At 40.3% G+C, this 18,281-nt stretch overlaps 2 protein-coding genes across 4 annotated transcripts in view; one reads left to right on the top strand and one right to left on the bottom strand.

Moving 5' to 3' along the window:
• C7H22orf23 (chromosome 7 C22orf23 homolog) lies at positions 1–6,980 on the top strand. The gene is given in 9 exon segments (XM_032221375.1): positions 1–67; positions 890–1,016; positions 3,095–3,157; positions 3,791–3,973; positions 5,459–5,500; positions 5,503–5,532; positions 5,535–5,582; positions 5,821–5,921; positions 6,156–6,980. Coding segments are annotated over 8 exon segments (663 nt in total). The 5' UTR covers positions 1–67; positions 890–913; the 3' UTR covers positions 6,249–6,980.
• A 167-nt stretch (positions 6,981–7,147) lies between these two features.
• The window catches only part of MICALL1 (MICAL like 1), a 32,309-nt gene continuing 21,175 nt past the window's right edge, over positions 7,148–18,281 (bottom strand). For all 3 annotated transcript variants that reach the window (XM_032221263.1, XM_032221265.1, XM_032221264.1), the window contains exons 9-16: positions 16,541–17,019; positions 15,205–15,339; positions 13,640–13,766; positions 13,462–13,552; positions 12,302–12,375; positions 11,071–11,185; positions 10,527–10,573; positions 7,148–9,086 (exon numbers count right to left, since the gene is read on the bottom strand). In XM_032221263.1, the coding sequence (XP_032077154.1) occupies positions 8,965–9,086; positions 10,527–10,573; positions 11,071–11,185; positions 12,302–12,375; positions 13,462–13,552; positions 13,640–13,766; positions 15,205–15,339; positions 16,541–17,019 (1,190 nt within the window). In that variant the 3' untranslated portion in view covers positions 7,148–8,964. The remainder of the gene's footprint in view (positions 9,087–10,526; positions 10,574–11,070; positions 11,186–12,301; positions 12,376–13,461; positions 13,553–13,639; positions 13,767–15,204; positions 15,340–16,540; positions 17,020–18,281) is intronic.

Genomic DNA, 18,281 nt, shown 5'->3' with positions numbered 1-18,281 from the left:
CAGAGTTGATATTGACGGAAACGAGTGCCGGAGGTGGTTGTCATGGTGACGGGAGTCGCCAATTCGGGTAAGAGAAGGGGGAAGTGGGGGGAGGAGACTTTTCTTGTTGCAAACCTCTCTCGCTTCTCACTCCGTATTGTTATCCCTCCAGAAAAGGGAGCCGTGATCGGACGTAAAATCGGCTACTGTGGGAATAGCTGAGATGGGTGCCTGCAAGCCGAGAAAGGCACGATTTCACGTGTCCGTTTTAGATGCTGGGTTTGCACCTCCGCTACCTTAAATTGCACCGTGATGTCAAAGTTATGATTAGGCTGTGATAAGACGCTGGGTACAATTGTTGTGATCGTGAGGTAGCACAAATGTCTTCAATTCTTGCCTTTAAAAGTCCAGTTCGCAGCCCATACATATTTTGCAATTGGTACAGGTAATACATAACTTATGTCCACAAATGAGACCAAAATTTCTGTTGCTAAGTGAGACGGTTGTTAAGTGAGTTTAGCCTCATTTAAGACCTTTTTGGCCACCGTTGTTAAGTGAATCATTGTAGTTGTAATATGGTTGCTAAGTGAATCTGGCTACCCCACTGACTTTGCTTATCAGGTTGCAAAAGGTGATTACCTGACCCTGGAACACTGCAACCATCATAAATATGAGTTACCATATTTCCCAAGCATCCAAATTGTGATCATGTGACAATAGGGATGCTGCAACAGTGATAAATGTGGAAACTGGTCCTAAATTCAGTGCCACTGTATTGACATGGGCAGCATAGAAATTTAATAAATAAAATAAAATATGGCAAATGAACATTAGTGAAAGAATCACTAGAAAAAATAAAGACAGAATATGTGTGAATTGTGACCTTAATAACCGTAGTTCTCTTTATCAGTTTCTTTCAGAGTACTATATTACAATGGCTTCTCAAGAGAGGATCAGGCCTGTGATAAAAGGAAGTGGATTTTGGCATGTTCCCACTGTGAAGGAATATAGCAAGGAAACGCAAGAGTTGTTAAAAGGTAATCAGGAAGCAGAATAGAAAAGTATCCCAGGAAGTAATGCTTCCCCACTCCTGATTATTATCTTGCTGCATTTTAAATTACTACCGCTTAAATTACTTTTTGTGCAAATTGAGGATGTAAGTTAAGGATCCCTAGTCTTTGATGATTTTAGTAACTAGTGACTATAGGAAAACACCTGTGTTGAATTTCTTCATAATATGAAGAAAGCAGCTAATCACAAGATCTGGTCATGCTAATAAAGTTATAGCTGAAAACCAGTTACAGAAAAAAATACAGCCTTTTGAATACTACTTGTTTAAAGTAAAAAATCCAGAAAAAACTTCACTTTGGATTTTTGTATTCCAGAATAACCACAATAATAAAAATAATAATATTGGAGAGAAAACCTATTGTTGCAATTAATTAGATATTCTGAAAAAGGGGGTTGAATATACATTACATTATAACATTCATTTCCTTTATTTGTATGCCGCCCTTTTCCCTGGGGGGACTCAGGGCGGCTCACAATTCAAAAAGGGAGGGGGGGAAAGACAAACAGTATTCCAATATGGAAACAATACAACATATTAAAAGAGAGCACAACAGTCACACAATTCGGGTGGGGTTAGAATCTTAACCCAGGCCAGCCGGGACAGCCAGATCTTCAAAGCGGCGCAGAAGGATTGGAGGGTGGTGAGGGTCCGAATCTCCACGGGGAGTTCGTTCCAAAGGGTTGGAGCAGCCACGAGAAGGCTCTCCTCTGGGTAGTTGCCAGTTTGCACTGGCTAGTAGATGGAATTCGGAGGAGGCTTAATCGATGCGATCGTATCGGTCTAGTGGAGGTAATTGGCAGTAGGCGGTCTCTCAAATACCCAGGCCCACTACCATGAAGGGCTTTATAGGTGATAAGTAGCACCTTGAAGCGCACCCGGAGATCGACAGGCAGCCAGTGCAGCTCACGGAGGATAGGTGTAACGTGGTGAAGCGAGGTGCACCCACAATCGCTCGCGCGGCCGCATTCTGGACTAGCTGAAGTCGCCGAATGCTCTTCAAGGGCAGCCCCATGTAGAGCACATTGCAGTATTCCAGCCTAGAGGTCACAAGGGCACGAGTGACTGTTGTGAGGGCCTCCCGGTTCAGGTAGGGACGCAACTGGTGTACCAGGCGAACCTGGGCAAATGCCCCCCTGGTCACAGCTGACAAATGATGTTCGAAGGTCAGCTGTGGGTCCAGGAGGACTCCCAAGTTGCGAACCCTGTCTGAGGGGCGTATAATTTGACCCCCCAGCCTGAGAGATGGAACACTTGGCCAATTCGCGGGAGGGAAACACAGCAGCCACTCGGTCTTTTCTGGATTGAGCACAAGCTTGTTGACCCCCATCCAGTCTTTAACAGCCTCCAGACCCTGGCTCATCACATCCATCGCTTCGTTGAGTTGGCACGGGGTGGACAGATACAACTGGGTATCGTCCGCATATTGGTGGTATTTTATCCCGTGCCGTCGAATGATCTCACCCAGCGGTTTCATGTAGATGTTGAAAAGTAAGAGGGACAGGACCGAACCTGCGGCACCCCACACGTTAGGGGCCTAGGGGTCGATCTCTGCTCCCCAACTAACACCGACTGCGACCTGTCCGAGAGGTAGGAGGAGAACCACTGTAGAACAGCGCCTCCCACCCCCCACCTCCCGCAGTCGTCGCAGAAGGATACCATGGTCGATGGTATCGAAAGCCGCTGAGAGGTCAAGGAGCACCAGGATGGAGGCGTGGCCTCCATCCCTGGCTCTCCAAAGATCATCGGTCAACGCGACCAAAGCGGTTTCTGTGCTGCAGCCAGGTCTGAAGCCTGACTGGAAAGATTAACATTCTACAACTGGATGTCCTTTAATTATATTATATCAAAAAGAGGGCAGGAATATCTCATTGGAAAAGGCGGCTGCTTACAGGTAGATTGGACTGTACTCTTTTAGCATTTGTGGTATCTGTGCTCAAGATTTGGCATTCCTTTTTAAATGAAGATACCGTTTGGGTTAAATCTGTTTCTGCAAAGGGAGTGATGTAGTTACTGATCTCTATAGATATCTTTTTTCTCTTTCAGTGATGATGCAAGAATCTAAGCTTACTTGTTTCCAGCAACGCCATCTTGTAAATTGCATTAAACGTAAGTATGGCTGAAATTTAGCTTTCTTTTAAAATTTAGCTCCATGAAAGCCATTTAGTCCTGGCTTTCAGATTTCTAAATTTAATTCAGACGTATGACTTTCTCCAGCTAAAGAAACAAACCATCCTCTTGCAAAGGAAATTTATATAAACTCAGGAAGTGAACTACGGTAAACATTAGTGGAAAACTGTAAATCACAGATAATGAATACTTCTTAATAAACTCTAGTTTAGGCAACTCTCTAGGACAATAAGAAATCTTCTGTAAAAGTTTGGGATTTTCAGCATGTACTATAAAGGTAGGTTGAGGGACTATTTTAGTTTTAAACACTTCTGAATTCATATTAAAACATGAATAATTCCTATTATGTTTTCTTTTATGCATTTACAAACAAGCCAATTTACAGAATCCCTCCTGAAATATTAAATTGGAACTCATATTTATACCTAGCAATTTTTAACTTGGGGTCAAATCTAGATACTGCCAAGAATACTGCATGGAGGTTTCTAGAAGTTGCCAGAGACTGAGCTTGGCTGAAAGGAGACACTTGCCATGTGCACTTAAAATGGTACATGTATGCCATCAACTTTACGTTTAATTCCTTTCCAACCAATCTCTGCCTTTCTTTCTTAGGCGGTGATGCTTTACCCATACACTGTTATCCAACATCCAGCAGAGAACCAGAGTTTCCGAAGCCTGTATTACCAAAAGTTATTTTGACCACCAGTCCCTTTGGCAGACCTCACCTCAGGCCTGCAGAGATCTGTCGTGCAGGAAATGCATATATCAGAGAAAAATTCAAGCCTCAAGCCACTCGTAAGCAAGAAACATTTACAAATGATAAATGAAGGAATGGAAAGATCAATAAAAATAATTATACTCATTATTTACAAGTAATCTTTGTTTAGCTACTGTACAATCTGGGCAGCAACCACTTGTAGTTACAACACTAATGAAAATGTAACCTTGCAACCCGTGACCACATTTATGGCCTTCGAAGCTTCTCTAGGTCATGTGTTCACCATTAAACACGGTACATGTTGCGTATTGCTTGACCTGCTTTTCTCTCTCTACCTCATTCACAGTGCGGATTGCCTAAACAAGCTATCTCTTCCTGAGCTGCTTCTCTCTTCAGTGCAGAGGATCACTGAAAAATGCAAACCATGATTTAACCACTCTTGCCATTTTAATTACTTCATTAGAATCCTGGATCTGCACAGTTGCTCCCTGAAATTGACAAGACTATAATCAATGTCTCAAGGCTTTTTTTTGTCCCCTAAATGGTTCAGCACTCCTAAGTGTGCTAGGCAAACAGCTTTATTCCACTTTGTGTGCCTGCTTACTTCTTATAATCTCTCCTTTCCAAACATGAATTCTCTAATTCCCTTACTAAATTATCCCAGTACTTGAGTGAGCTTCCAAAATGGTAACAAGGAGCATAAGATTTGCCCCTTTACTTGGCTTCCTTGTGAGTCAAGTTCCAGAAACCTTCCCCTGCTGTTTGAAATGACCCGATTGTTTGGGGTCATATCCTTTTGATGCTGTAAAGGAAAGCTGCTCTAAAAGTGCAAGAACAGTCATGTATTTTTTCACTTAGCTACCATGCTTAATGACTTGCGTTGGTCCCAGCTGCAGTAGTTAAACAAGGGACTATCTGGTGAAAGGATTAATGTTCTAAGTCAGAGGTGTCAAACTCGCGGGCCAGATGTGTCACATGCTGGCCACACCCACACATTTTAGCAAAGAGGGAAGTCACAGTACATGACTGGCCGCATGACAATGCGAGTTTGACTCCCCTGTTCTGAGTAATCTGCAGATTAGTGCAACACTTCAGAGAGAAATGTCTGAGAAAGAAAATGATAACCAAGGAAATGTCTGTGTGGGGAAATACTATCTCCAGAATTCTCTCCACTAGCAGTTTCAACTGCTGCATTTGAGTATCAAGGTTTATTGTATTCCTTGCTTAAACCATTTTAAAGTTACCTTCTTTTGAGCATAGTCTGTCCTTATGTTTTATATTGTATGGTAATTTTTATTTACTATTTAGTAGTTTAGGATAAGAATAGTTCAACAAGAATAGTTTTCCTAAAATATATAAATGCCTGAGATTTGAATCAAATCAAACCTAAACTGCTAAGCATCAAGCATCAGCAATCCAAATTCAAATAAGTCCATGGTCCTTCTTCCCAACTGTGAGCTGGCGGGAGGGGGGGGGCAGGATGGAACATGACAGTAAGCTATTCCCTCAGGAATGCTGATCAATATTTTCATAAACAGTAATAATATCTCTTGTATCTACAGGAGACCTGGAGAAGGAGAAAGAAAGACTGCAAAACATCTTAGCAACGGAAAAGACAAAGTAGAAAAGAAAACTCGTCAGTCAAGGTTAGAAGAACAGTACAAGAGATGGACCGATTCGATGAATGTAAGTGAAGTTATTAACAAGTTTAAATATCATACAGGGTATTAATGTAGCATATGTTCCAAATCTGTTGTTTTCATGTGCTGTTGTTGTGAGCCTCCTAGGTTATGACCATAAAATGGGCTGCTACAGAAGTCTTTAAATAAAATACATGGGAACATTAATGATTCAAACTTCAGAAGAACTATGTTCCTGCCCTTAGTGTTTCATTCCATATTGCTTCTTTTGTCTTTATGCTCAGTGGTGAATGAAATTCAAGATCGACAAAATTTCCTGTCAGAAATGGAAGCTTTGGGACAGAGCAAAGTGTATCAAGGAATTATCCAGACTGAAATATCACAGGTACCTGGTAATTCTGACCCTTTATAGGCTTAAATGCAATCGTTTTTCAATATGAAAATTGGATATGATCATGATTTTTTGACAAAGTAGGGAAAGATTTGGCAGAAGGGCATGTGTGTATCTAAAGTGAAAATGAACCTTATACTTCTTCATCTAGAGTAAACTGTGTATTATCTTGTAAGAAAATTAAATTTATTGAATTCTTACTATGTCTCCTTTCTCTGCTGTTTGCAGATGCTCCGGGGAGATGGAGATGATAGACAAGCAGAGAACTGCAGAACTGAAAGGGGCAATAGCCAAGTCTTTCACTGTAAGCATCAAACATGACAATCCAAGCACAGGTCAAGTAGACCAATAGTTCTCCCCACACTACACCCAAGGATTTTAACTCCTTCACTCTTTTTCTGCTGACATAAGTGAATGTGAAGAATATCTTACCCAGTACAGTTTGACCACCTTGTGGCAAGTATCTGTAGAATATATTTAATCTCCTAGGAATACTGTATGAATCCTGAAAAGTAGGAATAACTTGTTTCAACATGTAATGGCAGTTAAAAAATGTGATCCAGAAACAAAGGGTTCAAATGAATCACTGGGTTTACATTCTTGCCTTTGACAAAAAAAGAGAGAAAGGATTTCCACATATTTCATCTCTGGAAGACAGCATCTGTGTTTCTATCATTTATGTGCTCCTGCTTTTTAGAATTAGAACTGTACAACTATTAGAATAGATCAAAAATATTTATGTTATGATTGTGCCATCCACTGATGCTGCTGCTTCCAGTCAAAACGGCTGTTTTTCACTCGTCATATAAAGCGTTAAGCAAACAGTGGTGACTGTTGTATTGGACTATGAAAGAGAATCGGAAGGTTTTAGATGGCACTTATTTTTGATGAATGCTTCTTCAGTAAAATTACAGACTTAGGACATCTTCATTATGACTGTGACTATTTATTTACATGTCTGTCACTTGTTAAAAGAAAGACTTAATACCACAACAGCAAGTGGGTGGGTAGGAGTAAGGGATGTTTTTCTCATTGGTACACTTTTTGCTTTGGTCCAGCAGCTCCCTTTTGATAGCTATATATTATTCAACTTGTAAAAAAATAAAAGTCTTAAGAATTTTGTGATTTTCTACTTTTTATCCCCTGTACTGTAATGCTTTCTGTCCACTTCCTGCCAAGACACCTCAGACTATAGAAACAAACACAACAGATACAAAATATAGGGTTTTATCAGTTTTATTTATTTCATCTGTGCCCATCAGTGGAGATTGCAGTTAACACCGGGTAATTATGTTCACCATGATAATTTCTGATGGGAATGTATCTGAGGACATTTTAAAAGATTGACTTGTTTTACTTTATAAAAGGAAGGGCTGTGCATTGGACAATCTTGTAGCTGAGAGCAAGAATTAGATGGTGGCTACTGTACTTGTAGAGCAGGGGTGTCAAACTTGTGTCATGTATTGTTACTTTTTTCCCCTTCGCTAAACTGGGGGTGGGGGTGGCCAGCGCGTGACGCGTTCGCCCTGCAGGCCACAAGTTTGACACCCCTGTTGTAGAGGCTGAGAAGGTGGTCCCAATCAGAGCTGACACCACCAATGAATTCAGTTCTGCTTTGAAAAGGTCTAGACCTTAACTGCTGCTTTCCAGATGTGTTGAATTATCCATCATTCCCAAACTAGTATTAACATGACATACTGGCTGACCAGATGGAAATGGTAGCATAACACATCTGGAGGGCTCCAAGTTAGGGAGGGCACTCCAGGCTGAATATCACAGTCAAGGACTGTTTGCCAGTTTGTCACATTTGAATAAAGCAGCACAGCATTTGCTAATGAGAACTCAAACCAACATCTACAATATTATCAACATTTAACTCAGACCAAACAAACATCTCAATAAATAGTCCCTCAAGTTAGAGAAGCCAGAAGAGGAAAAAAATAGACATTCTCCCCTCTGAATTCATACATACACACAAAACTAAAAAAAAAAGCTGAAAGTCAGATAGAGGGAGTTTGGCTACAAAAATTGTAAAGATCTTTTGCACTCTTAGGGAAAAAAACCATGCACATAAACCCTTAGGGGAGGGAGCTAAGAAGAATTACAGTGGTACCTTGTTGATATTGAAGACAGCTTGACATCCTCTTCTGGCTCTAATGTTTGGCAGGCAATGAGTATTGTCTCAGCCTGCTGTGTCCCCTGATATAAATAGCAGCAGAAGCAGAAGCAACTAAGAGGGTTAAAAAGATCCAGTTGTTTTCCATTCACACCTGCACAAACCTATCCTCCACAATTTGCTTTACAACAGAGGTCAAAGCTGCCTTAGTCTTTCCTCTGGTTTGTTAACTGGTTGCCAAGAGAATCGGCATTCACAGCATAATATCTTCTTTGGTGGCAGAGAAATCTTCCAGAAATAAGAGCACTGGTTAGATTTTTGGCTGTTTTTACTGACTTTATAATAGACTTCTATGGTCAAAATATTTTAAAAATTTAAGACCACAACAAAAATCTGCCCTGAAAGCCCAATTATTATTATTATTATTTAATTGAATGATCAAAGAGGAGAAAAGAATAAGAAAAGGAATTCTAGAGAGATAACCAGAGGCTCCCCAAACTACAGTGGGGATTCCCTTCCTCCTCCCTCCCTCCCCCAAAGAGATTATTAGGCACATGTGACTATCACAGTTAAAGGAGGGGACAATTAGTGCAACTTCCCCCAAAGCACACATGATTAAAGTTCTGAACAGTCAAAGATAATAGGTGCACAACTGAGGAAGTCTAAAGCTATTTATTTGTCCATTCCCATCCCCACCTTGAAAGAGAAAATGGCAAACAGCTTCTTCCCACCATGTCTGTCCCGCTTTGTAATGTGCTCATAAGACTTGCCATATTTCCCCATTTTCTAACACCTGCTGCTGTGGAAGGTGGTGGATTTTTCCGAGATAAAGCCAGCTTTGGTGTATGGCAAGGCACAACCTCTTTAAAAAAAATGGGCAAAAGCAGGAAGCCATCCTACTTGCTAGGCACACCAGCTGCTTTAGCTTTTTTCCTTGGGGGATCTGCTTTTTGAGTCAGGCTTATTTCCAAGTAACTTCAGCACTTTCATTGGTTTGAATTTTCCTTTCTTCTTGCTATCAGCCTCGGAGTCCTTGCGAAATTCTGGAGAGAGAAAGGGCTAGGGTTAGTGGCATGCAACGTAGAGGGGCATAGAAGGCTCTCTTAGAATCAGCCAGACTACTCAACTGTCTGCTTAAACTGAACAAAAAGCTCTTGGTTTTCAGAAACCATTCCTTCCTAACGCTACCACATCAAGCACTGAACTAACCCAAGGTCCTTCTATAACATGGAATGACTTTCTTAGACCACAGATGCTTAAGCAATGCATCCAGAAAATGCCTCAATGACAGGATTTACAGGAATGTAAATTTTATATTTTACATTTAATGACTAATATTCCAAACTTGTACATGGATCTTATCTAAGAATATAAATCCATTTATCTGCATGTTTTCTAAAACTTAGATCATCTTGGAATCATAGTTAGCAAAGTTTACAGAATCTGCAATTGTGTTCAGATTTCCCCCCCCATATTGGATTAAGAAAAAAAGATTTTGCAGGTGGCAAATATTAAGACCACAACAGTCACTGAACTTATTCATTACTGAATCTGCGCCACTCTGGGAATGAAAATAGAATCTCAATTTAGAATTATTGCACTGTACCCTTAATCTGTCCCATCCAGATACATGCTGTGATCTCCGGGTCAAAGAAAAAAATCACGTTCTCTTGACAATGAACTGTTCTTGTTACAGAACAGATGTAGCTTTTATGACAAATCACAAAAGATTCTGGGTTTCCAATATTTTGGGCAGAACTTCTATGCCTTCTATTTGTTTTTGCTCCACAGCTAGCAAAATCAATGTAAATAACACATTAAATGCAAGTCCCTGAAAATATTCATGACTTATATTCTTTCTTGTATTTGCTTCAAAAGGAAGGACGATTGCCCTCTTCTACACTGGCAGTGGAAGAGGAAAGCAGATTTAGATTCACTGGTCCAGTGCCTCAGTTTACCTCCTCCTTTCACTTAACTTTCTTTGATCTCTTAAATAAAAGTTATTTGCTACTCTCATGTGTTGGCAAAGGGAAAGAAACTAAACCAATACAACTTCCCTCTTCCTTGGCTCATGGTAGCAAATGTGCTGCCTCTTTTGACAAAGATTCTCCCTAACAACAGAGAAGTGGTGCCAACACCATATATTGACAAAGCCAATTTAGGATGGAGAAACATTACTTTGTATTTCCCATTTCTAATTCATTCCGTCTACAAGGAACAAAAAGTATATTTTACTGCTAAGGTGTATGTGGGAAACAGGATAAGTACCTATTTGGTTTATATTTTATACCTAATTATACAGTTAGCTTGGCTTACAGTTGTTACGATAGAAGTGAAGTTGGTATGGATATAAACATTAAAGATATTTTTTACAGAAGACAAACATATTTAATAGTTAAACAACAATATCAGTGCATCATTCTGCGAAGAGCAGCTGCATCTGAGACTGGGAAGTCTGAATGACTGGATTTCATTCTTCTTACCTTTTTTTTTAATCATGGCTTCCAACATTTTATCCTCCTCTTCCTCCCTGGCAAAACAATCAGATCCTGTTTTAGTCAATGTAGCCAAAGTGACACTGGTTAGAACAAGAATTATGCTCCTAAAGCAGCAATGAGCTGCTATTGAGTGACCAAAGTCTATGTTTAATATTTTTCAAGTGGGTGGAGGGCTAAATAGGGAAAATTCATCACATATATGCTGTTGCCTGGGTTTTCCGTATTTTTTTTAAAAGTTTTTAATTCTATGGGGCATTTATTACATTTTGTGAATGTATCCTTTCCTGAAAAGATAGCTAACGGTGGCAGGGGATTCCAGAAACTGCATATTGCCCACCCCTCTCCTAAAAACTAATACACTACCCTTTTGCCCAAGTTGCTAATACCACCTGGCTTAGTTTATCAAAGAATTAATGGTAAGAATCACACATGCAATTACGGTATACTTTGCAGTGCTACAATCAACATTTCCCAGGCCAATTGTTTTCAATTAACCAAAAATACAGCCATTAGCTTTTCCTTTCACTACCTTTGCCGATCCTCATCCAGACTGTTGACAATGGCATTCCGTTGTTCAATAATGGTTACAAGCTCTTCCATCAATACCTTCTCTCTGATCCGGTCATCATCTGTCCAGTCTTTATCTAGCACCCAAAAGAAAGAAAGAAAGAAAGAAAGAGAGGAAACAAATTATATAATAAAGACAATTTAGGCTCTATGTAATGTTACATGAGAAAAGTGCTTTTGATCACCATTTATGCATTTATTCTTCACTACATATTAAACATGCTGAGAATATATAAAGATTGGGTGAAGTTTGCTTTCTATCCTGCTTGTATAGTAGCATATTCAGTAACACAATACCAGGATTCTGTAGAAATCCACTGCCATCAGAACAAACTATAGTAGATTAACACTAAGCAGTCTATATTTTATGTGCCATTGAGTTTCTTTGCTGAAAATGAACAATGAGAGCTCAGCAAAATATATTTTAAAAGGTGGGATTGAATAATAATCATCCCAAAACATCTGGACCACCACTTGAACACTAATGGTATCAACAAAATTACCACCAGTCAGTTGCAAATGCCAGATTTACTTGGAACAGTTTACATCCTGTGACAATACCTTTAACACCATCAGACAACATCTGTCTATCCCAGGTCTTTGGGAAAGATTTGATAGGTGTATAAAAATGCCAAATCCAGTCTAAACATCTGGCTGATTCTGTGACCATAATTATTGTTATCATGTATATTAAAGGATCAACCGTGGGTTCAATACTCATTTGAATCCAGTCATGAATCAGTAAGCTCTGATATATTTCAACAAGTCATTATGCTTTCAGCCTATTTTGGGAGTTTCTTTTTTGTTGGATTCTTGCTCTTAGGACAGAAATAGAGAGCATGCAGAAAAGCTCTTGGTTAGCAACAGAGACTCTGCTTTTATAGAACAGTACTCCCTGCTGGCAGCCAAGGTATGGTGAAACAAATTTAAAAAAACATTTAAAAAGCAATAAGCACAACTCAGTCTCCCTCCATGTAATTCCTCCCAGATGTATCAAACTGTAATTCTCATCATTTCCCTCCAGCGCAGCCCATGCATGACCGATATTGGATTAGGGAAGAACCAAACCCAATGAGAGAACAGATGCTTATGTTTTAAATAATTTCCTAATGCAACAACATATTTCACTTAAGATCTTTAAAAAAAAAAAAAAAAAAAAAGCAAACACCAGGCTAACACCCTTTAAGACTTGCCAGGTTTATTAAGAAGACATCGCAGTTCATACTCCACATCAGCTTGACGTTGCTCCAAGTTCTGCTGCTTAAAACTCGAAAGAAGAAACAGAATATGTATTATTGCTTTAATTATTGTAAAAACTGATATACCATCTTTAAGGACCAACATACGTCTCTCAAATCTTCAGTAAAAGAAAATATGCTTTATTCTCCAAGCATTTTACACAATTTCTGCTACCTAAGAAAGGCACTGCTTATGGCTGCCCCCCCCCCCAATTTGCATTTCTGTTGTCATTACCGAATTTGTCGCTATTGAAATACTGAATGAAATCCAGGTAGATCACTTTTCCAAAGGTCAGAAGTACTTTGAATGTTTTACACTCATATCTCTGGGCTTCCTACAAATAATCAACTGCTTAAATAGGTAAGCATGCACTTGTATGAAATATCCTTCAGGACTGTCCACAGGAGGGAAAGCCAGTTCAATGTCAATGCCACAGAGTTTGGCAGGAAAGTTTCTTAACAACAAAAGAGTACTTCCATCATGTGCTTAGAAAGTATCAGACATTGGTAGTTTCCAGGTGTGATGGGCTCTATAGCATCAAATTCTTCAGTTCTACCTTTTCAGCTTGGAAGATCTCGACAAGAAATGGTTCCTGAATCATCTAGATTCTGCTACGTTACTTCTATTTCTGTGGTATATTTGAGGATGTCTTTCTTTCTGATTATATTGCTCCAAGGTTCTTCCATAATTTTCCAGGACTGTCAGTAGAATGTAAGTGAATGAAAAAATGCTAGCCATTTTGCTTTCATTCTATGCCCCATATGCAGGAAACTACCCAACTTCTCACTGTAGGGATTTTAGGAAGAGATCCACATTAATTTATAGTGGTGAAAAATCTGAAGGAGTCTAATGGCACTTTTTTTGACAAATAAATTTTTATTCATTCATAAATTTTCATGAGTGCAGCTCACATAAGCAGATACATAAAGGAAGTGAGCTGCAGCTTATGGAAACTTAATGGCTTTTAATAAAATTTATTAAAAGACAATTAAGTTTCAGAAAAAGTGCCACGAGATTCCTTTGGATTCTTGGCCACCTAACAAATATAATTCATAGCATATTTATTCAAAAGTTAAGTCTTGCTGAACTCAATTGCAGCTTATATTGTACTCACATATAGATAAGTTCAGACTCCCGACGCACTAGCATATGTTTCTCATGAATCAGCTTAAACCAATCCACCAGCAAACTATCTTCAGGGATATCTGCCAATTGGAGACAGGACAGGGTAAGGTTAGAAAAACACATTTCCTTTCCTTATCCAGCCTTAGGAGTAGCATCAGCTATCCTACCATTCTCCATGCTCCGGAGTTTCCTTTCCAGCTCAACTCCTCGGTGTTCTAACTCATCCAGCTGCTGCTCAATGCTGTCCATTTCACCATAAATATTCTCCACTGGAACATACTGATCTGACTGAACCTATAAAAAGAGGGGGGGGGGGATAAGGAACCATATGTTTTATTCCAAACAAGATTTGTATAAAGTATCAAGTATTTCCAGAGTAGGCAGAGAGAAATAACAGTTACTGACAATGAGACAGAAGCAGGAGAGAATTTGGGGAGAAGATACAAAATGCCAAATTTATTCTAACTTCTTGCCTGAAACAGGCATTGACTGCCTAACTCCTTCACAACTGTGAAAGGCAGGCAGGGAGTGGTTTATTGTCTTTATTTAACTGAACATTCAAGCCTAAGGAAGCAAATTCAAATTCATGGTTAACTGTCAGGAATCAAATCCCCCCCCCCCCCAATTTAATTGTGTCTGATTCTTTGAGATTGCCTGGACAAGTGCCTGAAGTGTTCATGACAAGGTTTTTCAGAAGTGGTTTGCCACAGCCTCCTTCCTAGGGCTGATACAAAGTGACTGGCCCAAGGTCACCTTAGCTGCCTTTGCGCCTAAGGCAGAACTAGAATTCAGTTTCCATTTCTAGCCTGATGCCTTAATCACTACACCAAATTCACTCTCAATTTATGTCATTCCTTATGTTGTTTTATATAAAAGTTTGGGCATCTCTAGTCAAATTGTACATTTCGGTGAGTAGAAGTTGGCATAGTCCGTACATGATACAAAGCTAAAATACATCTTTCTGTAAATCTGAATACATGGTTATGATGTATGTATAGCTATTTACAAATTTAAATTAAAGAAAGAATGAATATGGCATGCGGAAATTTTGGGAACACCATTTTAGTCACCACTTCGTGTAACAGCCTTGGAAGAATTGAAAACTTCCAAGTGTTTTCTGTAGTCAGATAAGTATCTTTCTATTTCCCTTCTTGGAATTTTTTCCCATCTTCCTGGTAGAACTCGTCTAGCTTAAACATTCTTTTAGGAAGTTTGAGATCTCCACACAGAATCTTAATAATATTCAAGCCTGGGACCGTGAAGGCACTGAAATATTCCATTTGACCAAGTGTGCCTAAATTTATGCATGCAGCTGTAATTTTGACTATGGCAATAACAATGTATGGAAATCATTACAAAAAAGAGAATTGAAGGTTGGAATGTTCTGAGCCAAGTTCTAAGGCCACAATTTTAGAACCTGAGATGATGAGTTTTACTGTAGTGCAGTCTTTAGAAAAAGCCACTATACCATTACATAGTAAGGCACTTCCTTATGGAATCTCTTGGCAGCCTTCTGACACTGTACCCCTTTCAGATATGTGAATTTTAACTGCCAAAATTCACCACCCATAATTGGCATTGATGAAAATTCTGAAAAATGAAGATAAGCTATCTTAATATTCAACCCTCTCTTAGAAGGTTAGTAACCCCCTTCCAACATCTGTTTTTAAAAAAAGGAAGTTCAGGAAGCACCATGCAAAAGTACTTCCCCATTTCCCCCAATCCCAATTACCTTCCTTTTTATTAGTGGGAAACCATGTCCAGGAGCAGGAGGCCTTGCTGGTTTGGGTCCCTTTGAAGCTTTCTTAATAGAAGGGGAAGCGGCAGGTGATGGCTTCCGGTTGAAGGGATTCTCCTTACAGGATGACTAGGTACAAACAGATAAAAACACATCTTGTGATTCTGGGCTGCACCCTCATTCTTTAATGGGAACATTCCAAATGCATTGCTAAAGAGTGTATCACCTTCAAAAATTTCCCCTCCAGGTCAGATAAGTAGGAACAAATGAATATATTGTCCAGGTCATTTTACATCTAGATCAGGATGAGATTTCCGAGAAAGAAAAAATAGGTGCTATAAGAAGTCATAAGTGCTGTGGAAACACTGAAGGATTAGAAAGTAATTTCTGTCAACATTAAAAACCAAGATTCAAAGAGAAGGAAATAGCACTGAAACTGTCAATCCATCTTTTAGAATCTAACTGGCAAATATCACAATTTAAGACAAAAGTTTTTCCAGCCCTACTGTTTAATTGAATTACTATGCAAAGTGTGTGCATTGAGCTATGGTCCTTCCCTATAGGGCAGTTCTTGTCTTCTCTAGTTTACATAATTTGTCCCATAATCATTTCTGGGAAAATAATTCAGAAGCAAATAAAATGAACTTCTTGGTGAAGGCAGTGTCAAGAGAATTTTCACTAATCAAAGTGAGGTAGACTTTTGCTCTCCAAATGAGCCTAGTTCTTTAACCCCCTGAGGAAAACCAAGTTGTGGTCAAAAGCGAACAAAATAATAAATTTTAAAATGGCCAGCTCTAAACAACTTCAGAACCAAATACCATTGGCCCTGTGGTGGGTTCCGGCCAGTACACCCCAGTATGGGCGTAGCGGTAGCAGCTGGGAGCAGCCACCATACCAGAACGGTGTTTTGGAGGGCCCACCCGTGTTCCTTACCTGTATTTAAGCCAACCGGGCCATTTGTGCACGTGTGGGCAGCCTATAGCGCCTGCGCAACCTTCACTGAGCAGCTGGAGCATCGCAGGGAAGTGGGTGTGCAAGCGTGCGCAGCATGCATGCCCGAGGTGGATGCCCAGCCCCGTTGCAGCGTACCAGTTGCGATGGGATCTGGAACCCACCATTGCATTGGCCCTACGTCTAAGTGATGCCAAGAGACCAAAGAAGCATTTTATGGACAAAGATGGAATTGTCTGAATGTTTTATAACAAACAAATCCCATATGTTTCCTAGAAAGCTAAGTATACCAATGAATAGCTTTGGTAGAGAGAGACAGGGGAAGAGTAAGGGAAGGAAAGAAAAAGACAGAGAGCTTCCAACTACGCCTGCTACCTACCTTTGGCTGTGCTTTGGGTGAAGGAGAGTTACTTGCAGACCCACTGTTCAACTCTGATGCCAAGAGAATGGGTGTGGGAGATGCTCCAGCAGGAGGCTTAGGAAAGGTATTCCCAGGGCTGGTTTTCAAGTTCCCAGACAAACAAATTCTGCCAGTCTGTAAATGTCCACCTTGTGCCTCATCCCCATTGCCCATCAAATCACTGGATGACGATAAAGAGGAATCGGTAGAACAGGCGGGCAGAACTGTAGGTCCCTCACCAGAAGGGACACTGATCAGCGGGGAGTCCGAATGGGAAAGGATGGAAGCAGCTGGAGCATGGACTGTAGGCTCAGAGGAGCTCTTCGGCACAGAGCCATCGTTCAGGTTATCAGCAGCCTTGGCCAAACATTCAGATGTGATACTCTCCAAGCTGGGGGCTGGGGACGGCGTGGAAGAAGATGGTTCTGAGTGCGAAAGCCTGGAGATGGGATGGTGAACTGCAATAGGAAAGACAGAGTTTGGAGGCAGCATGAAGAATCTTTTGGCTAATCAGGTCTGTTTGATGGAAGTCCTGCAGCTAGTGACAGAAAAGCACCATACCTCAAGCCCCCACCCTTTTGTCCCATTGGTCTTAAAAATGTGCAACATTTTCCAAAATAAAGGCTACGTTCCAGGAAACCCATTCCAAAAGTAGATGAGGCCTGAACAAAACAGTACTTGGAAAGAGAACAATTTCAAATTTACCGTATTTTTCGGAATATAAGATGCACCTTTTTCCCTCAAAAAAGAGACTGAAAATCTGGGTGCATCTTATACACTGAATACAGCATTTTTGGCCTCCTGAAACCCTGCTCCCTTCACCAAAATGGCGGTGCAGAGCCTTTAGGAGCCTTGCAGAGTGTTCCTGGGGACTGAAGAGGGCAGAAATGAGCAAAATATGGGCCGGTTTTTGCTTAATTCTGCCCCCCCCCCGCCCCCAGGAGCACTTTATAAGCCTCCTAAAGGCTATTCATGAGCCCATTTTCACCAAAAAAAACCAGGCCATTTTTTGCTCATTTGGGGGTCCCCTCATCTCCCAGGAGCACTCTACAAGCCTCCTAAAGGCTATTCATGGCTTTTTGGGGGGGGGGGGGAAGCAAGCCCCTTTTCGTGAAAAATGGGCTGTTTTGGGGAGGTCTGCAGAGTGCAAAAACGTTTTTTTTTAAATTGCATCTTCCAAACCTTGGTGAGTCTTATACTCTGGTGTGTCTTATACTCTGGTGCGTCTTATACTCCAAAAATATGGTAAGTTAAATTGTACTGCTTTTATTATTAAGATAAGATGATAATTTCTCTCTTCCATTACATAATCTTACATTTCAGCAGCAGTCTTGTGAGGGCTCCCCTCAGGTTTTTGAAGACTGCACAGGACCATGAAATTCAGGTCATGCACCATTGCTCTGTGCCCTCCAAACTATAGTGGGTAAAAACAGAGGGGGAAAAAGGAAAACACCTAGAGAAAAAATCTAGCCAAGTCCTTCCCAGTCTTTAAGCAGCAGATCAATTAGGAGTCATAAATAACACACCTTAAAAAAAAATAGGAGGAAAGAAGAGACCATACAGCACACACCACCTTGTCTTTAGATGAAAAATGAAAACTTATTTTCAAGACTGAATGCTGGAAGGGAAGTTTTCATCTTAAAAGTCCTTCACTAAGGAACAGAAGAGAAATGCGAGGAAAGGGGAGAAAATATTCAACAATAGCTCTCTGCCATTTCCT

This window comes from Thamnophis elegans, chromosome 7 (assembly GCF_009769535.1).
Source record: "Thamnophis elegans isolate rThaEle1 chromosome 7, rThaEle1.pri, whole genome shotgun sequence".
Lineage (NCBI taxonomy): Eukaryota > Metazoa > Chordata > Lepidosauria > Squamata > Colubridae > Thamnophis > Thamnophis elegans.
This window is presented reverse-complemented; position numbering and strand designations above follow the sequence as displayed.